Raw genomic sequence first — 19,505 nt, forward strand, 5'->3', positions numbered from 1 at the left:
GTGTACCAGCCTAGATGTCAGGGACCCCGTCATTAAAATGGATGAGTAAGAGAAGCTGGCTTCTGCATCAGTGGGCTTTCTTATTTAATAATTTAACACATTGAAATTGAAAAATCATCTAAAGCATGGGCTCCTTGGGCATTGTATGATTCTCATGTGCTGAGTGAGTAAGTAGTTGATGTTACAGTTGTCACTGAATTAGCTCAATTGAGTCAGGGCATAAATGACTCACTGAGTCTGGCTTCTGGTCTGAGTATTGAGTATTATTGGTTCCATCTGTCCCGGGTTGGACAGGAATTTGATTTCCTAAGTACACATTTTGCTAATTTAGACTCATTTGTAATTATCATTCATTTCATTTGTTGTCTTTTTTTCCCCCCTTTTTCTTTTGGGTCATCCTGGTGGTGATAACAATTTAGCTCCTCAGCGCAAAAAGAGTCCCTTTTTGAGAAGCAAAAGCAAGGACAAAGACAAGTCTCCAACGGCCCACCCAGCTCTCTCTAAACGCCTGCGGTTCTGGTCTTCCTCCGACATCCCATCCTCTCCTCATGAGCCTGTCTCTCTCTCAGACATTGGAGATTTCTGATCCCTTCCCTTACCATGTGTCTGCATCATGTATCTTCCTCCATTTCCAAAATTCAAACAAACAACCAAAAAAAAAAAAAAAAAGCCCTAAAAGCCAGTCCCTAAAGGCCACGTGGTCCATCGTAGTACCCCCTGCTTCTCCCCACAATTCCAAAATAGCCAACGTGGATTCTGATTACAAAATAGAAGATGAGTTGTCATACTCCTTGGATCATTTCTTCAGCACAGCCCACTTTTAGGGGACCCTCAGGACAAACGTGCCCGTGTCCTTGGGCCAGGATGTCCATGCTAAGTAAGTCACGAGGCCACGTGCCCCCCCCCTTGCACCTGCAGCTTACGTCATGCCTGTGTGTAAAGCCAAAGCAGTCAGTTGTTGTCATGCTTCCTGAAATATACAGCCTGTGTTAAGTGAGTTTTTTTTAAGACTTATTTTTAAGCAGCTAAGTTTTAAGTTGCTGCCCTTTTGTCCTGTTTCTTTGTCAGAACACTGAGTTGTTGGCTCCTGCTAATAAGGCCCTCTTTAGATGCGCTCTGTGCATTGAAAGATTGATTGCTCTGTTCAAGCATTTTGAGTAACTGGCTTGGTTTGGCCCAGCCAGAGTGAAGTTTTATGACTGGGCTGTGATTCCCTGACATTTTGGATGCTGAAATAAAACAATAGTGGACAGGAAGAACATTGGTACACAAATGACACCCAGAAAAGGGGGACCCAAAGAGGCCGTCTACCCACCATATTGTTCCCTGTCTTCAGCCATTCTGGGGCCATCTTCGTGATTTTTACCATGGCCTTTTCCACCAGTGTGGTTGCTTGTGTTTTCTCTCTTAAGTTGACTCACAGTTTCCAGTTAAATTTGTCTTGAAAGTATTGTCAGTATTGTATTGTCCATGGAAAACAAGTTGTCACCATCAAAAACAAGATAACCATAAAAATAAAATCCATAGCTGTGAAAATGTTACAGTTGGCTAGTGTACTACTGGCTTCAGCTCATGACTCTTGCTCTGGGGACCCAGGGCCACCATGGCGCCTGTCCCCTGGGACTGTCTCTAGCATGCTATTGGAATCGTGCTGTCTCTGTCTGCCGCTCATGCTAACTGTTCACCCATCTCTGGCTCCCCCCTGGATCCTCATCTCCACCTCCCCCGTGGATGGCCTGTCCCGCTCCATTCCAGCAGACTTGAATTGCTTCTCATCAAGGTTATCAGTCAGGATCCAAATTTTTCCTTCATTTCCAGTCATAAGATCTGGGCACTTGAAACGGCATAGTGAGCCCAGAGCTCAAGTGGATGAGAGGAGAGATGGGGTCTGGTCTATGCCAGACCCGAATCACCACATGAAGAATGGCCCTGGGGACACATGGAGTGGGACATTGTACAAATTGTATTTTTGTCTTGTATTTGGAGAATCCATCCTCTCTCCCCCTGGTTTTCTGTTTTTTTTGAAGGGGGGAGGACTGTTAAGCATTTTTTTATATATGATTTTGCATGTTCATGGTAGAACAAGTAACACTGCCAAAAAAAAGCACAATAAAACAAGGTAAAAATCACCTTGTGACCCATCTTGCCATGCAGATTAAGCCTCTTCTTGTATTGGTGAGGTATTGTACGGTTGGCTGTGGGCTTCCTTCTGAAGCTCCCAGAAGCCAGTGGCAGGATCTTCAGTGCGTCTGCAGCAGGTTTGGAGTATGATGTCCGGAGCGGGCATCTGTTAGGATCACTGGAAATCGGGGATCAGAGTCGTGTATGGTGTTGAAGAGGAAGTGTGAGCTATGGCTAGCGTGTTGCATTTTTGCCCCATTTGTTTATCTTTTTGACTTCTCCTGTTTCCTCCCAGCCTTTCCGGGCTGGCCAGACTTGGGGTCTCCCACATTTAAACTGCAGCTGGGAGGGGCAGCTGCCCTGCTTGTGTGTCTGTTGTCCATGTGCCCTGCTCTACCTACTTTAGGCCTCAGTGTGCTTGTCCAGCCTTGACCACAGGTTTGCAGCCTCATTTTTCAGTGTCATCTTCTGCCCCAGGCCCTGGGGATCTAAAACCAAAGCGAACGTCTCCACACGGAGGCAGTGTTGACCGCACAGACGCTTCTGCAGACCCGGGCTCCAAGTCCTGGCCCTCGGAGTCGGGCCCCCGAACCTGTTCATCCTCAGCCATCACAGCAGCCTCTTCCACCTCCACCCCTATCTCCCGGCACACAGGCCGGACCAAAGGTGAGTGTGGTCCTTCCAGAGGGCAGGGCAGTGGTCAGGAGCCTTCCTGAAGACCCAGGCTCAGAGGTGTGAGCAGAGGGTCAAGTTGTCAAGGCTTTGGGTCGCAGGTATAGGCCCAAGCCTTAGCTCTACTTACCAGCCAGGTGACTTTGAATGGTTAACTGAACCTTCAGGAGCCCCGTGTCATGTGAAAAGCCTCAGACCCTACTGCCACCATCCGGGCAGGAGGCTGGGGGTACCAGGGCTGGCATAAAAGCAGGTAATAGACTGCAGGAGTCTGGAGATGTTTTCTCTAGAGAGGATAAGTGAAAGGGTCCCTGACCTGGAAGTCCAGTGACAACTGAGGACAAATGTGCCACACTGAAACGAGGGCCAGTGAAGGATTTAAAAATGTGTTATCTCCCAAGATCTATAGCTATGCATGTTCACTTTCAGGCACAAGATTAAGATAGTCCTTGAGTGATTTCATTAGCTAGGGAGATTGCTACCTAAATGGCATAGTGTGGTGTTGCCAGGTGAAGCCCGCAGAAGGTCAGGGATTCCCTGGACACCGATGGGGAGCCTGCATCCCCAAACAGAGCAGAACCAATGGCGAAGGCAACTGGAGTAAACTAGCATGCCCTGGAGCACAGAGATGAAAACATTTTCTTTTTTTTTTTGCGGTACTAGGGTTTGAACTCAGGGCCTTGTGCTTGCCAGGTAGGTGCTCTGCCACTTGAGCCATGCCTCCAGCCTGAGATGAAAACTTTAAAATGTCCAGCACCAGTAGTCTGAGCGGTAAGAGAAGCTACTGTGCCCACAGAACAAGAACAGGATGCTATGAAAAGGAGTGATAAAGAAGTATTTAGAAATTTAAAACATGCAAGCAGAAAGGAAAAGTAATGCCTAAAACTGGAAAAGGCATCTCTCTAATTGAAGAAAGGTGAAAACACCCAAGAAAGGAAACAAACAGCTAAAGGAGGTGGGTGTGCTTGCCTCTGTGATGTTGGGAGTCTGAGTGCCAGAAAGGTTCTTTTTCCTAGTACCGCCACCCACTCAACTCTGGAAGCCTTGGCCAAGCACAGACTTGGTGCAAAAGAAACCAACACAGACAGGGTCCCCATACTCAAGGGACCCTCTACTCTGCATATTCATTTCTGGTGGGCATATGGCTGCCTTCAAAATGGAGACCCTTTTGCTGTTTTGGAGGGGACCCTGGTTCTGCTCTTAAACAGAAACTAGCAGGTTTGGAGCATAGGGCGTTTTTCCGTCCTCAGGAAGAGGCTGGTTGATGGCTACCTGGTAGGTTACTGGGTCTACATCTGGTTAGGATCTGAGGGTGCAGGACTTGCTGTCCAGGAGGCAGCCTCTCCCCCAGGCGGTGGGTCCCAGTAGTTTTTCTTTCTCCTTCCTCCTGCTGCTTGACATCGGCGTGACCCTCAGCCCTCTGCTTTTGGTGCCGCTGGCCTTTGAGGTTGGAGGGGCTCCTGGGGCGCTGACCAGCTCCTTGTCTTAGTCTTAGGCCTTTCATTCCCAGTCATGCGCAGGCAGAAGTGCGATTTAAATTGGATAGGAGTTCGGTGTGTTGGTGTGTCTTTTCTTCCCAGCTAGAAAGATATTGGAGGGGAGGGGGAATAGAAGAGGGAAGTCCCAAGGCACCGCTCACACTCCTCTCCCTCATCCCCAGGAACTGGACTCTGGCACAGTTCTCTGGCAGGGATCAGCACTGGCTCTCCAGCCAAGGACTGGGGTTTTTCTGTGGGTGTTAGGCTCTCCAGACTCCAGACTCACCAGCATGATTCTCCCTTAGGCTGTAATTCAGAAGACAACCTCAGCGAGCCGCCGCTGGAGCTCGAGTGCTCCTACAACAGGCAGCACGGTGAGTGGCCACTTGCTGTGCCCTTCAGTATGGGTTCTACTTTGGTTTTTGTCAATGGCATTTTTCCTTCCAGCTAAGCAGTGTGGAAGTCTACTGGGCATGGGGGTATGGGGCGATGTGGGGTTGTTCTGTGGAGATGGAGACTCGTAGTCTCTCCAGCCCCGCTCCTCTGCTCTGCTCAGGGCCCTCCACACACAACTCCTGTTTGCGCACCTCAAAAGGCAGGGGATTCATTCATTGCCTCCCAGGAGTTCCGGTTCTGGGAGCTCTGCCCCCACCCTTCTATAAAGCACCCCTGTAGGTGTGAAGGTCTGGTGATGTACACAGCAGTGCCCGTTTCAGAAGGGCCTCTCACTGTCCGTATGGTGGGATCCAGTCTTAGCATGTGAGAAGCACTTGTCTTATGATCTAGGATAGATCTGCAGAAGGAGAACTAGTAAATGACCCCAGACTTCTCACAATTACAAGTTGCTTTGGGTTGTTTCTGGATAACAGTGCTGGGGATGAACCCTGGGCGTCCCACATGTAAGCAGATGCTCTAGCTCTGAGCTCCACCTCCAGCCCTCAGCTTTTGAAAAGCAATGCTTAGAAGAGCAGGAAAACAATACTTACAAAGGAAACCGTAGCAGGTGGACACTGGATTCTGTTTGCATCTGAGGCCATGAGCAGTAAGTGAGGGAGCTGGATTATCTCCCACCCTCTCTACTACCTGTGAGTGTGATGGTGTGACATGCGTCCACACAAGTTAGACAGAATTTCTGTGAATAAAGGTGCATTTGGTCCTGGAGAGCCCTTCTGTCCTTACAGCCAGTGGGGGACTAAACATGGAGAAACCTGCTAGGCATATTCATTGAGGAGCCAAATTCGTGATGGTCAGCTAACCACACAGGCTTTCTTCACACAACTCCAGCTTCTCTTGTCAAGACAGGGAAGGGAAAGCACCTTTAATAAACAAAGGTAAGCCAGGCGTGGTGGTGTACACCTGTAGTCTCAGCACTTAGGCAGGAAAATGGAGAGCCAGGCCAACCTGGGCTACAAGGTGAGTTCAGGACCAGTCTAGGATACATAGTGAGACCCTGTCTCAAAACCCCCCAAAATAGATAGATAGATACGTATATACATACATACATACATACATAGACAGACAGACAGCTAGATAGATAGATAGATAAAGGTGTTTTCAGGGCCTGTGATTTAGATCAGTTTCCTTGTAGCAAAGTTTAGTGCCTTTTCAGAGAGGCACACTGGCTTGTTTCAGATTTCCCTGCTCAAAAAGGGCACTGTACCATGCGGTTCTGACCAAGTGTCTCCAGGTGCCTGCTGTTTTCAGCGCTCACCAACACTGGGACCTGGGCCCTGTAGACCCAGGAAACCTGGGTGGATTCTCCCTGGGTGCAACAAGCCCAGGGCCTTCTAGTGTTTTTGCAGGCTCTCGTTCAGTTCAGCCCAGTGTGCTTGGGGCTCGCATAGAGGACTGAAGCACTGTCCAGTGTCTCTCCCCTGCCCCCCCAGGGTTCAGAAGCCAGCAGGAAAGATGTTTTCTCACAAGACATGCTGACATGGGGCAGGCTGCTGGAAGATAGACCTGGGGAGACTGTGTTCCCTGGCAGGGATGTTTTGTCCTCTGTAGTGGCTGGTGCCAGCCTTTTGGAGGGTCTGCAGCAGGGCATTGTGGGGAAGATCCAGTCAGGCAAGCATCGAGAGCAGCCAGGAGGACTGGGTCCTTCCGCTTGTCACTGTAAGCCTCAAATTTTCCCTTTGGAGCAGATGTAAATTTGAGGCAGGTAATGGCAGAGGAGCTGAAGTCTAGCAAATGACCCAGAGAAGCAGTGTCGTCTTCACCCCCAGGTCCCAGCAGCCCCTCCCTGTGGTCACCTGTACGTAGGCACCTGCTTCATCGACGACACCTCCTTCCTGTTTGAAAGGGGCTGTTTGCTGTGTTCTGGAAAGCTCTGTGAAGTGATGTAGCAGCCGCACACCCCACCGCTGGGTTTGCCAGAGCAGGCGTTTGTCTGATTTCTGTAGTGGGGCTCTGTGTGTGAGATTGCTTGGGTGCTGCTGTTTTAAATAGCAGCTCTAACCTGGTGCAGATAGACAGCCAGAGTTGTCGTCTGCCAAGAACCGGCTGAGTGCTGAGAGCTTGGTTGGGTGCGGGGATGACAAATGGCATGGAGAATTCCGCAGACCCACCTTGCTGATGCGATGGCGCTGGCCTGAGCTTTGGCGTACAGTTGCTTTGCCTACGCTTTTTTCTCAGGTGAGATGGTTTAACCTGGGATCTACCTGGTCACTGACCCTTCATGTTAAATGTCACATTTCCTTTCAGTATCACGGCCAAGCAGCTTGGAAAGCAGCAGAAATACATCCAGCAACAGCTCACCTCTTAGCCTCAAAGGTAAGGCTCTCCCTCTGGGAGCTTTTAAATTTTTTTGGTGGGACTGGAGTTTGAACTCAGGGATTTGTGCTTGCAGAGCAGGCACTCTACCACTTGAGCCACACCTCCAGTCCATTTTGCACTGGTTAATTTGGAGACAGGGTTCTGGTGAACTCTTTGCCCAGACTAGCCTTGAACTTGGATACTCCTCATCTCGGCCTCCCATGTAGCTGGGATTACAGGCATGGGCCACTGGTACCCATCAGCTTTTAAACATTTACTTAGATATTTGGCTCTGTGCTCATGATTTACAGCTTAAAAAATAAGCTGTTAAATGGACTTTCAAACACATGATGCATCCATCCATGGGCCACACAATGCGGTTTCATACCCACACAGGCCTGCTCTGAGGACTTGTACAAGTCACAGATCCTTCTGTCTGAGCTACTTCACTTAGGGAATGAGGACAGGGGAATAGCTGTTCCTTTCCAGTGTGGCCAGAGAACAAGTGCAGATGATTTTGATTATTTACCAATGTTTTTAAGATTGTCTTCCCCAATGCTCCTGTGCCTTGGAAAAGGACATCTGTGCTGTCACATGCCTTCTTCCCTCAAGACCATAAACTCTTGAGGAGATTTTAATGTAATTAGCTTCTATGTGATTCCCTCCATCCCCACCCCCCCCACAAAAGCAGCCTCGCAGTAGGTGCTGAGTAGTAACTTTGGCTAGGTGCATGGGTGAACACTAACGGGGTTTGTAGTTTAAACTTCAGCATTTTCTTTGCTTGGCAGCACGTGTACTAAAGTTGGAACAGTGCAGAGATTAGTGTGGTGACCCTTGTGCCCGGATGACAGGTATAAGCAGTCCATGGTTTTGCGCCAGGCTTGTTACTCCATTGTGCAGCCTACAGTCAATGCAGGAGATGGAACTTTTAAAAATTTCTTTTAAGTTTAAACTTCAGTGGAAGCTTCCTACTTTTATCTCTGATTAGCTTTTTTTTTTTTTTTTTAAAGCCAAAGTGAAGCACTGAAGGATTTCAACAGGTCCTTCAGCATCCAGAACCCAGCCGAGAAGCATGATCCTCAGGGTTTGGGGCAGAATTTTCTCAGTTGGTTTTAAGTGAGCTGTGGTCAGCAGGGCAAGGGAGCTGGGACTGACACATGCCCTTCTATGTCACTTGCCCAGGTTCCTCCGATCAACTCCACAGCCGATCTGAGAGCTTCAGTAGCGCAGACCTTATCCCCAGCAGGGACCCAGCCACACTGCCCCGGGATGCCAGCACCTTGGGACGCGTCACCCTCAGTCGCCATGAGAACCCCCTGCCCCGGAATGGGCCTCTCTTCCATGAGGATGTCCAGAAGAGGGGTGCAGCCCCACCTCACACTGGGGCACGGCCCTCTTCAGCCTCCCCCAGCAACGAGATGGTCACCTTGGAGGAATTCCTGGAAGAGAGCAACCGCAGCTCTCCCACCCACGTGAGTAGCTTCCGGGAGGATGGGTTGGGTGGCGAGGCCTCGGTGCAGAGCTGTCTCAGCTGTGGCAGGATATTGTGAACACTGGCCAGCGAATCACTATGAGCTGTGTCTGAGGACTGGGGGTGGAGGTGACTGCTTTCCTGTGGGTTTGAAGCCAGCTGTCACAGCCTGTGCCAATACCAAAGGATGATGTGGTGTGGCCTGCAGGTTAGGGTCTTGTGCTCAGCTTTGAGGCAGAGCTCTGAGTGCCTGCTTGCCCTGCCTCTTCAGCAGAGGTTGGTAAACCCACAAGGGCCTTTCAAGGGCCAGGTAGTAAACATTGTAGATTTCCTGGCCGCACACTTCTTTTTCAGCTCCTCAGCTCTGCTGGGGAGAAAGTAGGTGGTGGCTGCATGTCAGTGAATGAGCTGCAGAACTGTACTCACGGATACTCACATTTGAATTATGTATGATTTGCACGTCATGATATAACTGTTCTTTTTTCTGTTTTTGGTGATGTTGGTGATAGAACCCAGGGCTTTGTGCATGCCCAAGCCACAAGCACCGTACCCCGAGGCTCCAGCCCTCACTGTTCGTTCTTAAAGATTTTTGTTCAACCATGTAGAAATGAGAAAACTTCTTAGCTCACAGGCTACATGAAAACAGGCAGCAAGCCGCACCAGGCTCCACTCCTGTGTGCTGAGCTTCCTGAGGCCCCCCCACTTTGCTTCCCACACACTACCTGCTGACAGGCCCTCCTCTGCTGCCTTTCAGCATCCCAAGGCAGCTCTGTGTGCCTGGACGTCCTCTGTCTGAATTCAGTAATGTGAGCTCTTGGATTATTGAGTGAATCAAGTAGATTGTCTTTTTTAGTGAGAGCTGCTGAGGAGTTTTAATACTTCAGTTCTTCCTTCTTACTACCCTTAAATACACACAGGGGGACTTCATCCAGCCATGTAGGAACCTCTGTGACCTATGCTAACAGGGCACAGAGAATATATTTGCCAGTAGGTATTTATTGAGTGCCTGCTGTCTGTGGGTCAGTGTGCATGGTGCTTGCTCTCAACAAACAAAGCCATCCAGCTCAGGTGGAGGCTTGTACAGAGAACTTTTTGCTCGGGCTGGCCTTGAACCACTGCCTCCTGAGTAGCTAGGATTGTGGATGTGAGCCGCCTTACCCAGTCTTAGTGAGGTTTTAGGTAGATAAGCTTGTGGCTCCTCGAGGAGATATGATGCCATGGGTATTAGAAACCCTAGGTCTTTTTAGATGCCCATCTAAAAAGGGCATTTAGGACCTGTAGTGTAACCCAACTGAGACACCTCTGTCAAGGTCTAAGTCAATTATGTTCACAGACAGGATAGGTGTCATTGGTGGGTACAGGTGGGTTCTGAGTTATGTCCTTCAGTCTGGCATCCACAACAAGTCACAGCAAGCCAGGGTGCAACTCCCACCAGCTGGCATTCCCCGACCCTGACATCCTGTGAGCTCCTGTGCCTCTGCCAGGCTATGAGATGCTGGCCCAAGGCGGTAGTGACCCTAGTAGATCACAGACCTTTGCCTCTAGTGGCCCGACCTGTTTCCAGGTCATCTGCTCTTGGGCAGGGGAGGCAGAACCTGGGTGAGCAGCTCCATGAGGGTTTGTCGGCCTGGGCCAGCCTGGTGCCCTTTCCTCTGTGCAGTGTGCTGTTCTCGCTTCTGGACCCTCTACCTCTCTGGATCCCCTTGCCCCTGTTCCCTTCTCTCCTCCCTTTCTCAGGCCAGGAGAGAGATCTGTGTAGCAGTGGGGATTCTGGCTTTTCTCCTCATCCTTGAGATGTTCCTCAGCCTGTGGGGGTGACAGGGCGGGAAGGTACAGTTCATACCAGCAGTTTTCTAGCTTCTGCGTGAAAACAAACAGAAACAGATTATAATCACTGACGGTGGTCGGCTTTCTGTACCAACAGTAGAGTTGATGGCATTATAAGATGTCACTTCCCTCTTTTTTGTGAAGTTCAGAGGCTGCCTGGGTATCATCTGGGGTCTTTCCCTGATGATGCCTGTACCCTCCCACCCCTGGTACCTTTGCCATCCTTGTCATTCCTGGGGCGTGCCTTGAAGAAACCAAGCTGGAGCAGAAGTTTTAGTCCTGACAATGTGGGGGGAGGAGGCTCCGAGGACCACCTACCTCTACCTACACCTCCATCCTGTCTCCCCTCTGCAGGACACTCCCAGTTGCCGGGATGACCTACTCAGTGACTACTTCCGAAAGGCCAATGATCCCCCAGCCATCGGAGGCCAGCCAGGACCACCTCCCAGAAAAGAAGGGGCCAAAACACCAACCAGCTTTGTGGTCCCCACCATCAAGATGGCAGTCAACACCTCTGAAGGGAGGCAGCTGAAGCCCGGGCAGTATGTGAAGCCAAACTTCAGACCGGCTGAGGCAGAAGTCCCAGGCAGTGTCACCCCAAGACAGATCCAGCCTCCCCAGAGCTTGTCTCTGGGCAGACCCCGGCAAGCCACAGTACCTATGACTTCCCACATGTCTACCAGCCGGAGTTCGTCCCTGAGCCGGGCTTTCAGCCTGGCTTCAGCTGACCTTCTTCGGGCCAGTGGGCCAGAGGCCTGCAAACAGGAGTGTTCTCAGAAGCCAGGGGGTCCTGAGGCCTCAGGGGGCAGAGAGACAGGCAGCCATGGCCTACAGAGTCCTGCTGCTCCAGGCTCCCACAGCCTAGCCCGGGAGCGGACCCCACTGGTGGGAAGGGCTGATGGCTCCTGTCAAGGCCCAGGTCCCCGCAACCGGCCACTGGACACGAGGCGCTTCTCACTGGCTCCTCCAAAGGAGGAGAGGCTGGCCCCGCTGCAGCAATCCGCCACAGCCCCAGCTCTTGCCCCTGGAGGTGGCAGTGGCAGCAGCTCCCAGCTCCAGCACTTCTCACCTGCTGTGGCCCCTGCTGCCAGGACCAAGCCCAAAATGTCACCACACTCAGGGGAGGTAGCCGCCATTGCTCCCGTCCGGCCAGGGCTCAGCATCTCAGAAACAGATGGGCTCCCAGGGCAAGGCTACAGTGAGGGGCTCCCAGCCAAGAGCCCCGGTAGGCCTTCGGACCTAACAGCTTCCCATGCCAGCCGGGGCCCCGAGGACTTCAGTCGAGGGAGCAGCTCGAAGAGCACACCGGCATCCCCTGAGCCGGGCGGAGACCAGCAGACAGTGTGGTACGAGTACGGCTGTGTGTGAGGTGTGGCTCCAGAGCTCCCAAACCTTAAAACTACTGACATGCCTTCTGGTTCTGATGACCTTCATTTCTCCTGTTTGCCAGTGGTGCTGCGAAGGCTATAGAGTGAGGAGACAAGGTCCCAGGTGATTGTGCCAGTGGTTTTGTTGATGGAAACACTGTTGCCAAGCCCTGAGAGGATTGCTCTGCTGGTGTGTATCCGCATCTTCCAGCATCTGGTGTCTTAGGGCAAACCCACTTAGTGTGCAGTGACAAAACTTACCTTCCCCGAAGCAGACACTACTCATTGGGCCCTGGTAGAATACTCAGTTGCAACCCGTTGACCTCCGTTGAAGGAGCCACAGGCTCATGAAGCTAAGCCTTGGTGGGTCTGGAAACTCCACTCCTCTCAAAAGCCATTGATCCTAGGAGAAGCCTGGAATGTGGCTTACTGATCAACCTGGGTGTATTGTGTCCTGTTTCTGGGCTCCGAGCACTTCCCTCTACCCCAGGGCCGCCCTCCTCCAGCTAGCTCATCGGCTCTGCCTGGTAGGCTCTGGGGCCACCCAGGGACAGCCTTCCTAGCCTTCTCTGACTCACTTTTCTACAAACACTGGATCCGCTGGGCCTGGGGCACGAGGCAGATATGCCCCAACTCTGTCCCAGGGAGCAGCCATAGTGCACAGAGGGGAGGACGGGGTACTTGATTTCTAACATGGCTCCCGCACCTGGCTTCCCCCTCTCCTTCGATGGGATTGTTGATTATTTCTGCATAACTTTTTGGGGGTAGAAACCGAATTTCTTTTAATATATTACTTATGTATGTACACACTTGTGAGATATATACTACGTGGGGGTCTATTTATGTTCCATTGGAAGTTGTTCTTTACTGCCAGGAATCGTACCTGCTGCTTTGTGTATTGGTTACGTTCCTGACACATTTAGTTTCCTGTTGTAAAGGTGCTTTTCCTGGGACGGACTAAACCTATTGACTTTTAAAGATTTTTTTTTTTTCCCTTTCGATTTAATGTGCTGAGAAAGAAATGGGGAGACTTTTGAATGTTAAGCAAGATGCATTATAGGAGTGTTTGGGGTCGTGTGTTAAATAGCCATTCATTCTGGAATACAAGGACAGGGTTGTAATAAAACAGAATGGGACAAAAGCGAGTCCTGGTTTTCTTTGCTGCATGTTACAGAAGCTCCAAGCAGACTTTGGGGACTCAGGCTTCCTGCTTCCCTGCCCGGGCTCCTCCTCGGCTGTGGGAATCACCGCTCGCTTTGCCACTGGGTGTCGAACACGCTGATGCACACAGCCAGACGTGAAGAACAAAGTTTACTCCACTACAGCCCCTGCCCTGTGATGCATTTATCTTATGTCACCTTAACCTGAGTCCTGTTTTGACTTGGAACCAGAGCTCCTTTTGATTTTCCCCAGGCTGCCCAACCAGCAAGTGCTAGATGTGGAATTTGGTCCTTGGAGGCCTCAGCTGCTGATATCAGATGGGTGGAAGGAGGGAGAAAGAAGGCACATAGCTGTCCACACGTGACCAAACCCTGTCACTGATCCTCTGTCCAGCCGCTGCCTCGATGTCTCCTTCCAGCTATGCCAACCTTGCTTTGTAAGTGTCTCTTTCTTCCTGGCCTGGCCTTTCCCAGGGCTCTGCAGTCTGTTGTATCTGGCCACATGGCAGGAATTGCCATCCATGTTGCTTTGAACCAGACTCCATCCCATGTGCCCTTTGCAGGACTTGATACCCGGCCAGTGACTCCTAAAACCTGGCAGACTCTCCTCACCCCTCGCTCTCCTGCGCTCACGCTGTGGGTCTTATTTGTTTACTCCCTAGGTTCCCTCATCTGCTTCCTGCTCCACATGTCTCCCCCGCCAGCACTCACAGGCACTGGCTGCCACCTGGACCGTAGCTTCTTAGCTTGTCTCCCTGTGCTCCTCATCCAATAACACCACATGTCCCACACAGAGAAGCTTGGGGTTTGGGCTCGGCCCTCTCTCTCATCCATGTTCTATGTCATATCCTGGACCTGGGGATTGGAACCCGGCCCCCCTCCTATCTGCCAACTGCTTTTGCCCCAGGTCACACCTTCCAACCTGGCTGTGGCACTGACCTGCCACTCTCCTGCCCGGAACTGGGGTTTGAATTCAGGGCTTTGCACTTGGTAGGGAAGCACTCCTACCACTTGAGCCAAGCCTCCAGCCCTTTTTGCTCAAATTAATTTTTAGGTAGGGTTTTGCTTTCTGCCTGGGGCTGGCCTTGGGCCAAGATCCTGTTACCCTCACCTCCCATGCAGCTGGGATTACAGGCCTGGACCACCACATCTGGCTTGCTGGTTGAGATGGGGGTCACACAAACATTTTGCCTGGACTGGCCTTGAACTGTGATCCTCCTGTTTCTACCTCCACCTCCCATGTAGCTGGGATTACAGGTGTAAGCCAGTGCACCTGGCTGTCAGATCCCCTTTTTAGTCCACTCAAGCTCTGTGGATCTAGCAAGAGGGCAGCTGTTAAGGTCACCAGTGGCCCATCTGTCACTAATCCAAAGACAACGTCTCAGCCATCCTGGTGACTCTCCACTTGTATTTAAACTGTTATTCACTCACCTCTGGTAACCCCTTTCGAAACACTCGCCTCCCTCCCTAGGCCTCCCCAGTAGCCACGCCCTGCCCTTTGCAGACTCAGTCCTGTGCGGCTCACCTCAAGGCACACCCAGCCCACATCACCCTCACGTCCCCAACAAGCTCCTGCACATCCTCAACTCTTAATTACCGCCATTCCCAGAAGGCTCCAACCTGGCACCTCCAACCCCAGCCTCCTTTGAAACCCCAGATCTGTGCCTGTGTCCCCAAAGGCAGCTCCAACTCAAAATGTCCAACACTCAGCTCACATCCACCCTTCACCAAAGCTGGACCCATCTCCCATCTCAGCACGCCTGACTGGACACACACCTGAAGGGTATCCAACATCCCCCTCACTCCTGTGTCTTGTCTGTGACCAAATCAAGACCTCACATTGACAACCAATCCCAAGGAACAGCAGTCCCCATGGGTAGCATGATGGTGTCACCTTGGTTTAAGGCCCATGTGACCCAGTGGCTGCAGGGACTGTTCCAGGTCATGCCCCTTTCCTGATCCAAGGCCTCAACCTCCCCTGCACTGCTGTGATGTCCTGGTATCTGAATTTAAGTGCCAGGTGGGTCTCATGCCCACAGCACAGGGCTGTGGTCTGGCTACAGGAAGAAGGTTCAGGATTAGTCAGGTGTGGTGGTGCACACCCATAATCCCAGCTACTGCAGAGGCAAGAGAATCACAAGTTCGAGGCCAGCCTGGTCAAAAGTTAAGACCATCTCAAAAACAAAATACAAAAGGGTTGAGGTCTTTAAGTGTTAGAGAGTTCGTTTAGCAAGTATGAGACCACGTCTCAGAAACGAAAAAACAAATCAAGCTCTGAATGTGAGGTGCCCGTTACTAACTGATATCAAGCTGTTGGTGTGATTGTCACTAAACACAGGGCAAAAACAGGTGTGCAGGTAGCTCCCGTGTTGTAAGATACCATCACCAAGCTCAGAGGCATAGGTACGAGTAAAATAGGAAGTAATGAGTTTGAGTGCTATCTTTACTTTTAATGTGTTATTTAATTGTAGGTTTACATAAGCTCATTTTTAATAATAGCTGTGTTTCACAACTGGCTTGTACCATTCCTGGGAATTTGCCAACCAGCCCTCACAAGCCAGAACAGGCCAGCTCCAACCCAGCACTGGAGCACCACCTCTTAGAGCTCTTGGGCAGAAGGAGGGACAGAAGACTGAGAAAAAATGACCAAAGACAGACAAAGGAGAGAAGCCAGGCTGGGCTGTGGGAGCTTCATAGAGCTGACCGCCCTGACTGATGTTGGAATGGGTAGAAGCTGTTGTTCCTTGGTTGTCTACCTCATTTCTGCCCTCCCAGCCCCAAGCGTGGCCTGAGAGTGGCACCAGGAATGAAGGGACAAGAGGACCAGATTCTGTAGTGCAGACCACATAGAACAGGGGCCTCCTCCAAACTTGGGGTCCTCCCCCTTGCCCTGGAAGAGCCCATGTTAGAGAGCCATGGTTTCCTTCCTGCACACAGCACCCAGAAAGGCCAGTTAGGGCTGTCCCAGGCCACTCTCTTAGCACTTTTGTTCCTTGCTCTTCTCCACGGAGCAAATAGAAAATTGCCTGGGGGTAGGGGGAGCAGAAAGACCCAGCACTTCTCAGACCTAGGGGTGATGGGCCCCAACTGGTAGTGGGGAGCCTGAAGTCAGCCAGAATGTGGGGAGGGGGGAGGGTCACTGCAGAGCTTGCAAATGTCCTTCCCTTTCCAAGGTCATCCTTTTGGCCCAACCATCTGAGAATGAGTCCATCATGTCACATCTCAGTCTGACAGTTGGCAGAGGCAAAAACCAGCCACCTGCTCCCCATCTCCCTGCCTCTAGTGTGACCACAAAGGGCCCGGGGAGGGGATTCCGGGCCCCTCGGAGCTCTCCATGTGAGATTTAGAGCTTCTGGAAGCCGCACCCTGCCCAGGCCACTTGCAGGGTGGGGTGGGGGGTGCTGGCCTGACCCAGTGGGTGCCAGCTTTCACCTCCTGCACTGCTGCTGAAGCCAATAGTAGATGGAGCCAGCGCCATGCCCCCGCCACTGTCATGTAGGTGAGCTAGATGAGTGCGCCCTGTGGCTCTGGGAGCAGCGGGGAAGGCAGCAGGGGACCGCTGACCTTCAGCATAGTCTCTCCCCAATATCTCCTGCAGAGGAAAGGTCAAAATCCAGGCTTGGGAAAAGGACAAGGACTGAGAGGTAGGTCCTTGTCATTCTAGGATCCAAATTGATTGCCCTGCCGCCCACAGGTGTGTCATGAGGGCCATGTTTTGGGGATAGTGTGCCAGAGGGGCACTCTGGGCCAAGCTTTCTGGAGTAGGGGCAGGTGTCAGAAGTCCAGCTCTGCTCAGGCCCCTGGGAACATGCTCAACCATCCTGGCTGCTGAAAAGTGCATGGAGACAGATGAGGCCAAGGATGACAGTGGCATTCAGTAGAGTTGGGAGAGATGCTGTTCAGTTTTGGCCTAGGGAGGCACAAGGAGTATTTGCTGAGTGCCTATTTGTCCTCTGTCCATTCCCTTATTCATCTATCCATTCATTCATTCATTCAAACAGGCATTCTGCTAGACTTTGCTCTTACAACTTACACTCTAGATGGGACACAGACAACAGTTTAGAGAGGTGACAGGTCTACACTGCTTTTTCCTGCCTCAAATGACCAGAATCAAACTAAGACCCCAGCAACACACCCTTGGACAAGGAGAAATCTCTAAACCTGTACCCTCAACACTGGGCGCCTTCTGTATCCACAGCACCGCACACTAGTTACTGAAAGGACTCCCAGGACACTCCTAAGTGTCTTTGTGGGCATCAGGTAGTCACACCTCTTCCTGCAAGGCTACCCTGACTGCCAGCCTGGTGCATCTGTACTCTGGGCTCTCAGGGCACCGCCCCTCCTTCCCATTACCCTCCAATCACGGAATATTGTCATTGCTCTCTCAATCCTGGTTTTCCTTCTAAATCAGTTTCAAAAACCTCAGCCATGCAAGTTCTATTTCTCGAACATACATAAGGTTCTTCTTTGTACTTTGGACACTGGATAACTGCAAACCTCTCTTCAACTCGAAACTTAACACCAGCAATGGCTACTTTTTGCAACCCTTGTTCTTCAATGATCTCCTGGGCAAATCATCACTTCCCAGGCCTCTGGGGTACAAGACCCTTTACTTCAGATGGACTCCAGCACTCCCTGGCGAGGGCCCACATTCTAAAGGCAGCACCCAGGCCCCCAGGCCCCCAGGCCCCCAGTTTGTGAGCGAGTCTCTGGGAGAATTTCACACATCTTAGCTGCTCTCCCTCAGACCCCCACCCCCCATCGTGTGGAGTTGTAGATAGGGGGGTGCTGTGTGGGTGGAAGCCCTGCAGAGAGGCCAGGCCTCACCACCGAGGAGGACTTTGCACCTGTTCATATTCAACTAAACCCCATTGGCAACTTCAGGGCAAGAGACAAAAACCCACACTTGGTTCTATTATACTCAAATACATTATTTTTGAAAGGAAGTTAATATTCCACTTCCAGAAATGGAAGATCACGGCACCCTACCACATAGGAAAAGTAATAGGTAAATAAGGATGACCTGTTGCCTGTAGAACTGGCCTGAGGCTGGCTCTCTAGGTTACAAAGGAAGATGAACCAGAATTCCAGTGGTGTTAAAGATACTAGCACCGCTACTGGTGGCTCACACCTGTAATCCTAGCTACTAGGGAGGCAGAGATCAGGAGGATCGAGATTCGAAGCCATCCCCGGGCAAATAGTTCATGAAACCCTATTGCAAAAATACCCAACACAAAAATATGGCTGACAGAGTGGCTCAAATGGTAGAGTGCCTGCCTAGCAAGCATGAGGCCCTGAGTTCAAACCCCAATGCTGCCAAAAAAAAAAAAAAAGACACTAGCACCTACTGAGACTCTCCCCTCAGTGTAGATACCACAAGTTTAAAAAGAGTTGGACAGGAATTAACATAACTAATCACCGAACTCCCTCAGTCAGCATTAGCTGAGCATAGAGCACCACACAGAGCCTGGAGTGATGGAAAACACTTTCAGTTCATTTTGCGAGTGAATTCTGGAGTGTACTTTCTCCAGGAAGCTACCCTGTTGTGCACAGGTAAGCTGTACCGCTCCTGCTGTAACACCCATCGTGCTTTACCATAATGGCATATTGTCTTCCACTCCAGAGACTAAATTTCATGAGAACAACCCATAGGTCTGCCTTGCTCCCCTCACTGTCCAGATGCCCCCGACAGGGCCCAGGGCTCGGGTGCTGGAGAGGCAGATGAAGGATGATGAATGAATAACTGAGGGAACTTCCTTGACTTTGATCTTGCTGGCCCCTTCTAGTAATGCCTGTCTGTCCTCCCTTCTCTCTTCCTTCCCCTCATCTAAACCCACACCTTCTGTCCTTCTTGAGGGTCCAGCTTCCCCAAGAGAGCCACTCTGAGCTCTCCTGTCCCTAAGGTTCCATCCTTGGCAATACCCAAGCCCAGAGTACATTCAGTTCCAAGTCCTGGGATGTTCCTCACATCTCCAGAGGGCAGGGATGTTGAGTGGCACATAAACCACAGGTGCTCAATAAATGCTGTGGGGTGGCTCAGTTCACTTGGTTCGTCCCTCAAGGATGCAGCTGTGCTGGGGCTCAACAGCTGTGTTCGTTTCCCATCGCTGCTGTAACAAATCACAAACGCAATGCCTCAAAATGACACATTTGTTATTTCAGCATTCTGAACATCCACCTCTGGGCTCAAGTCAAAGTGTAGGCAGGGTGAGGACGCTTTGTGACAGCTCTAGCAGAGTGAAGGTTCTAGGACAGACTCCATTTGGATGCCTTTTTCTGAGTCTAGGAGCTGCCTGCCTTTCTTGACTCATGGCGTCCGCCAAGCTTTGAAATGAACATTCCCTCTGGAATACCCCCTCTTCTGCCTGTCTCTTTCATCATTACAAGGGGTCCGCTTGAGTAACCCAGACACCTTCCCCATCTCCAGAGCCCTAATTCAATCACACTTGTCATGTCCCTTCTGCCTTGTGAGGTGACATATTCACAGGTTCCGGTTATTAAGACATGGACACTTTGGGGGGCCATTATTCTTCCTACAACAACTGTCCCTGGTCGCACTCATGTGGGGGTGTATTAACAGTAGCTGGCATTTACTGATCATTTACTAAGGGCCTAGAGTCCCAAGTTCAGCCAGGGATGTGACATGGGGCCCCAGCCT

The 19,505-nt window shown here is 51.1% G+C and overlaps 1 protein-coding gene across 4 annotated transcripts in view; it reads left to right on the top strand.

Annotated features, from left to right (window-relative positions):
• The window catches only part of Ccdc88c (coiled-coil domain containing 88C), a 120,536-nt gene extending 107,537 nt beyond the window's left edge, over positions 1–12,999 (top strand). Inside the window, exons 26-30 of one of the 4 annotated variants that reach the window (XM_074067310.1) lie at positions 2,560–2,787; positions 4,577–4,645; positions 6,972–7,040; positions 8,205–8,494; positions 10,675–12,998. In XM_074067310.1, coding sequence (XP_073923411.1) covers positions 2,560–2,787; positions 4,577–4,645; positions 6,972–7,040; positions 8,205–8,494; positions 10,675–11,688 — 1,670 coding nt within the window. In that variant the 3' untranslated portion in view covers positions 11,689–12,998. Of the gene's footprint in view, positions 1–419; positions 878–2,559; positions 2,788–4,576; positions 4,646–6,971; positions 7,041–8,204; positions 8,495–10,674 lie in introns of those variants that run through there. The other 3 variants (XM_074067311.1, XM_074067312.1, XR_012446059.1) reach the window with 3 other exon arrangements.
• The last annotated feature ends 6,506 nt before the right edge of the window (positions 13,000–19,505 follow it).

The sequence above is a fragment of the Castor canadensis genome, chromosome 3 (genome assembly GCF_047511655.1).
Source record: "Castor canadensis chromosome 3, mCasCan1.hap1v2, whole genome shotgun sequence".
Taxonomy (NCBI): Eukaryota; Metazoa; Chordata; class Mammalia; order Rodentia; family Castoridae; genus Castor; species Castor canadensis.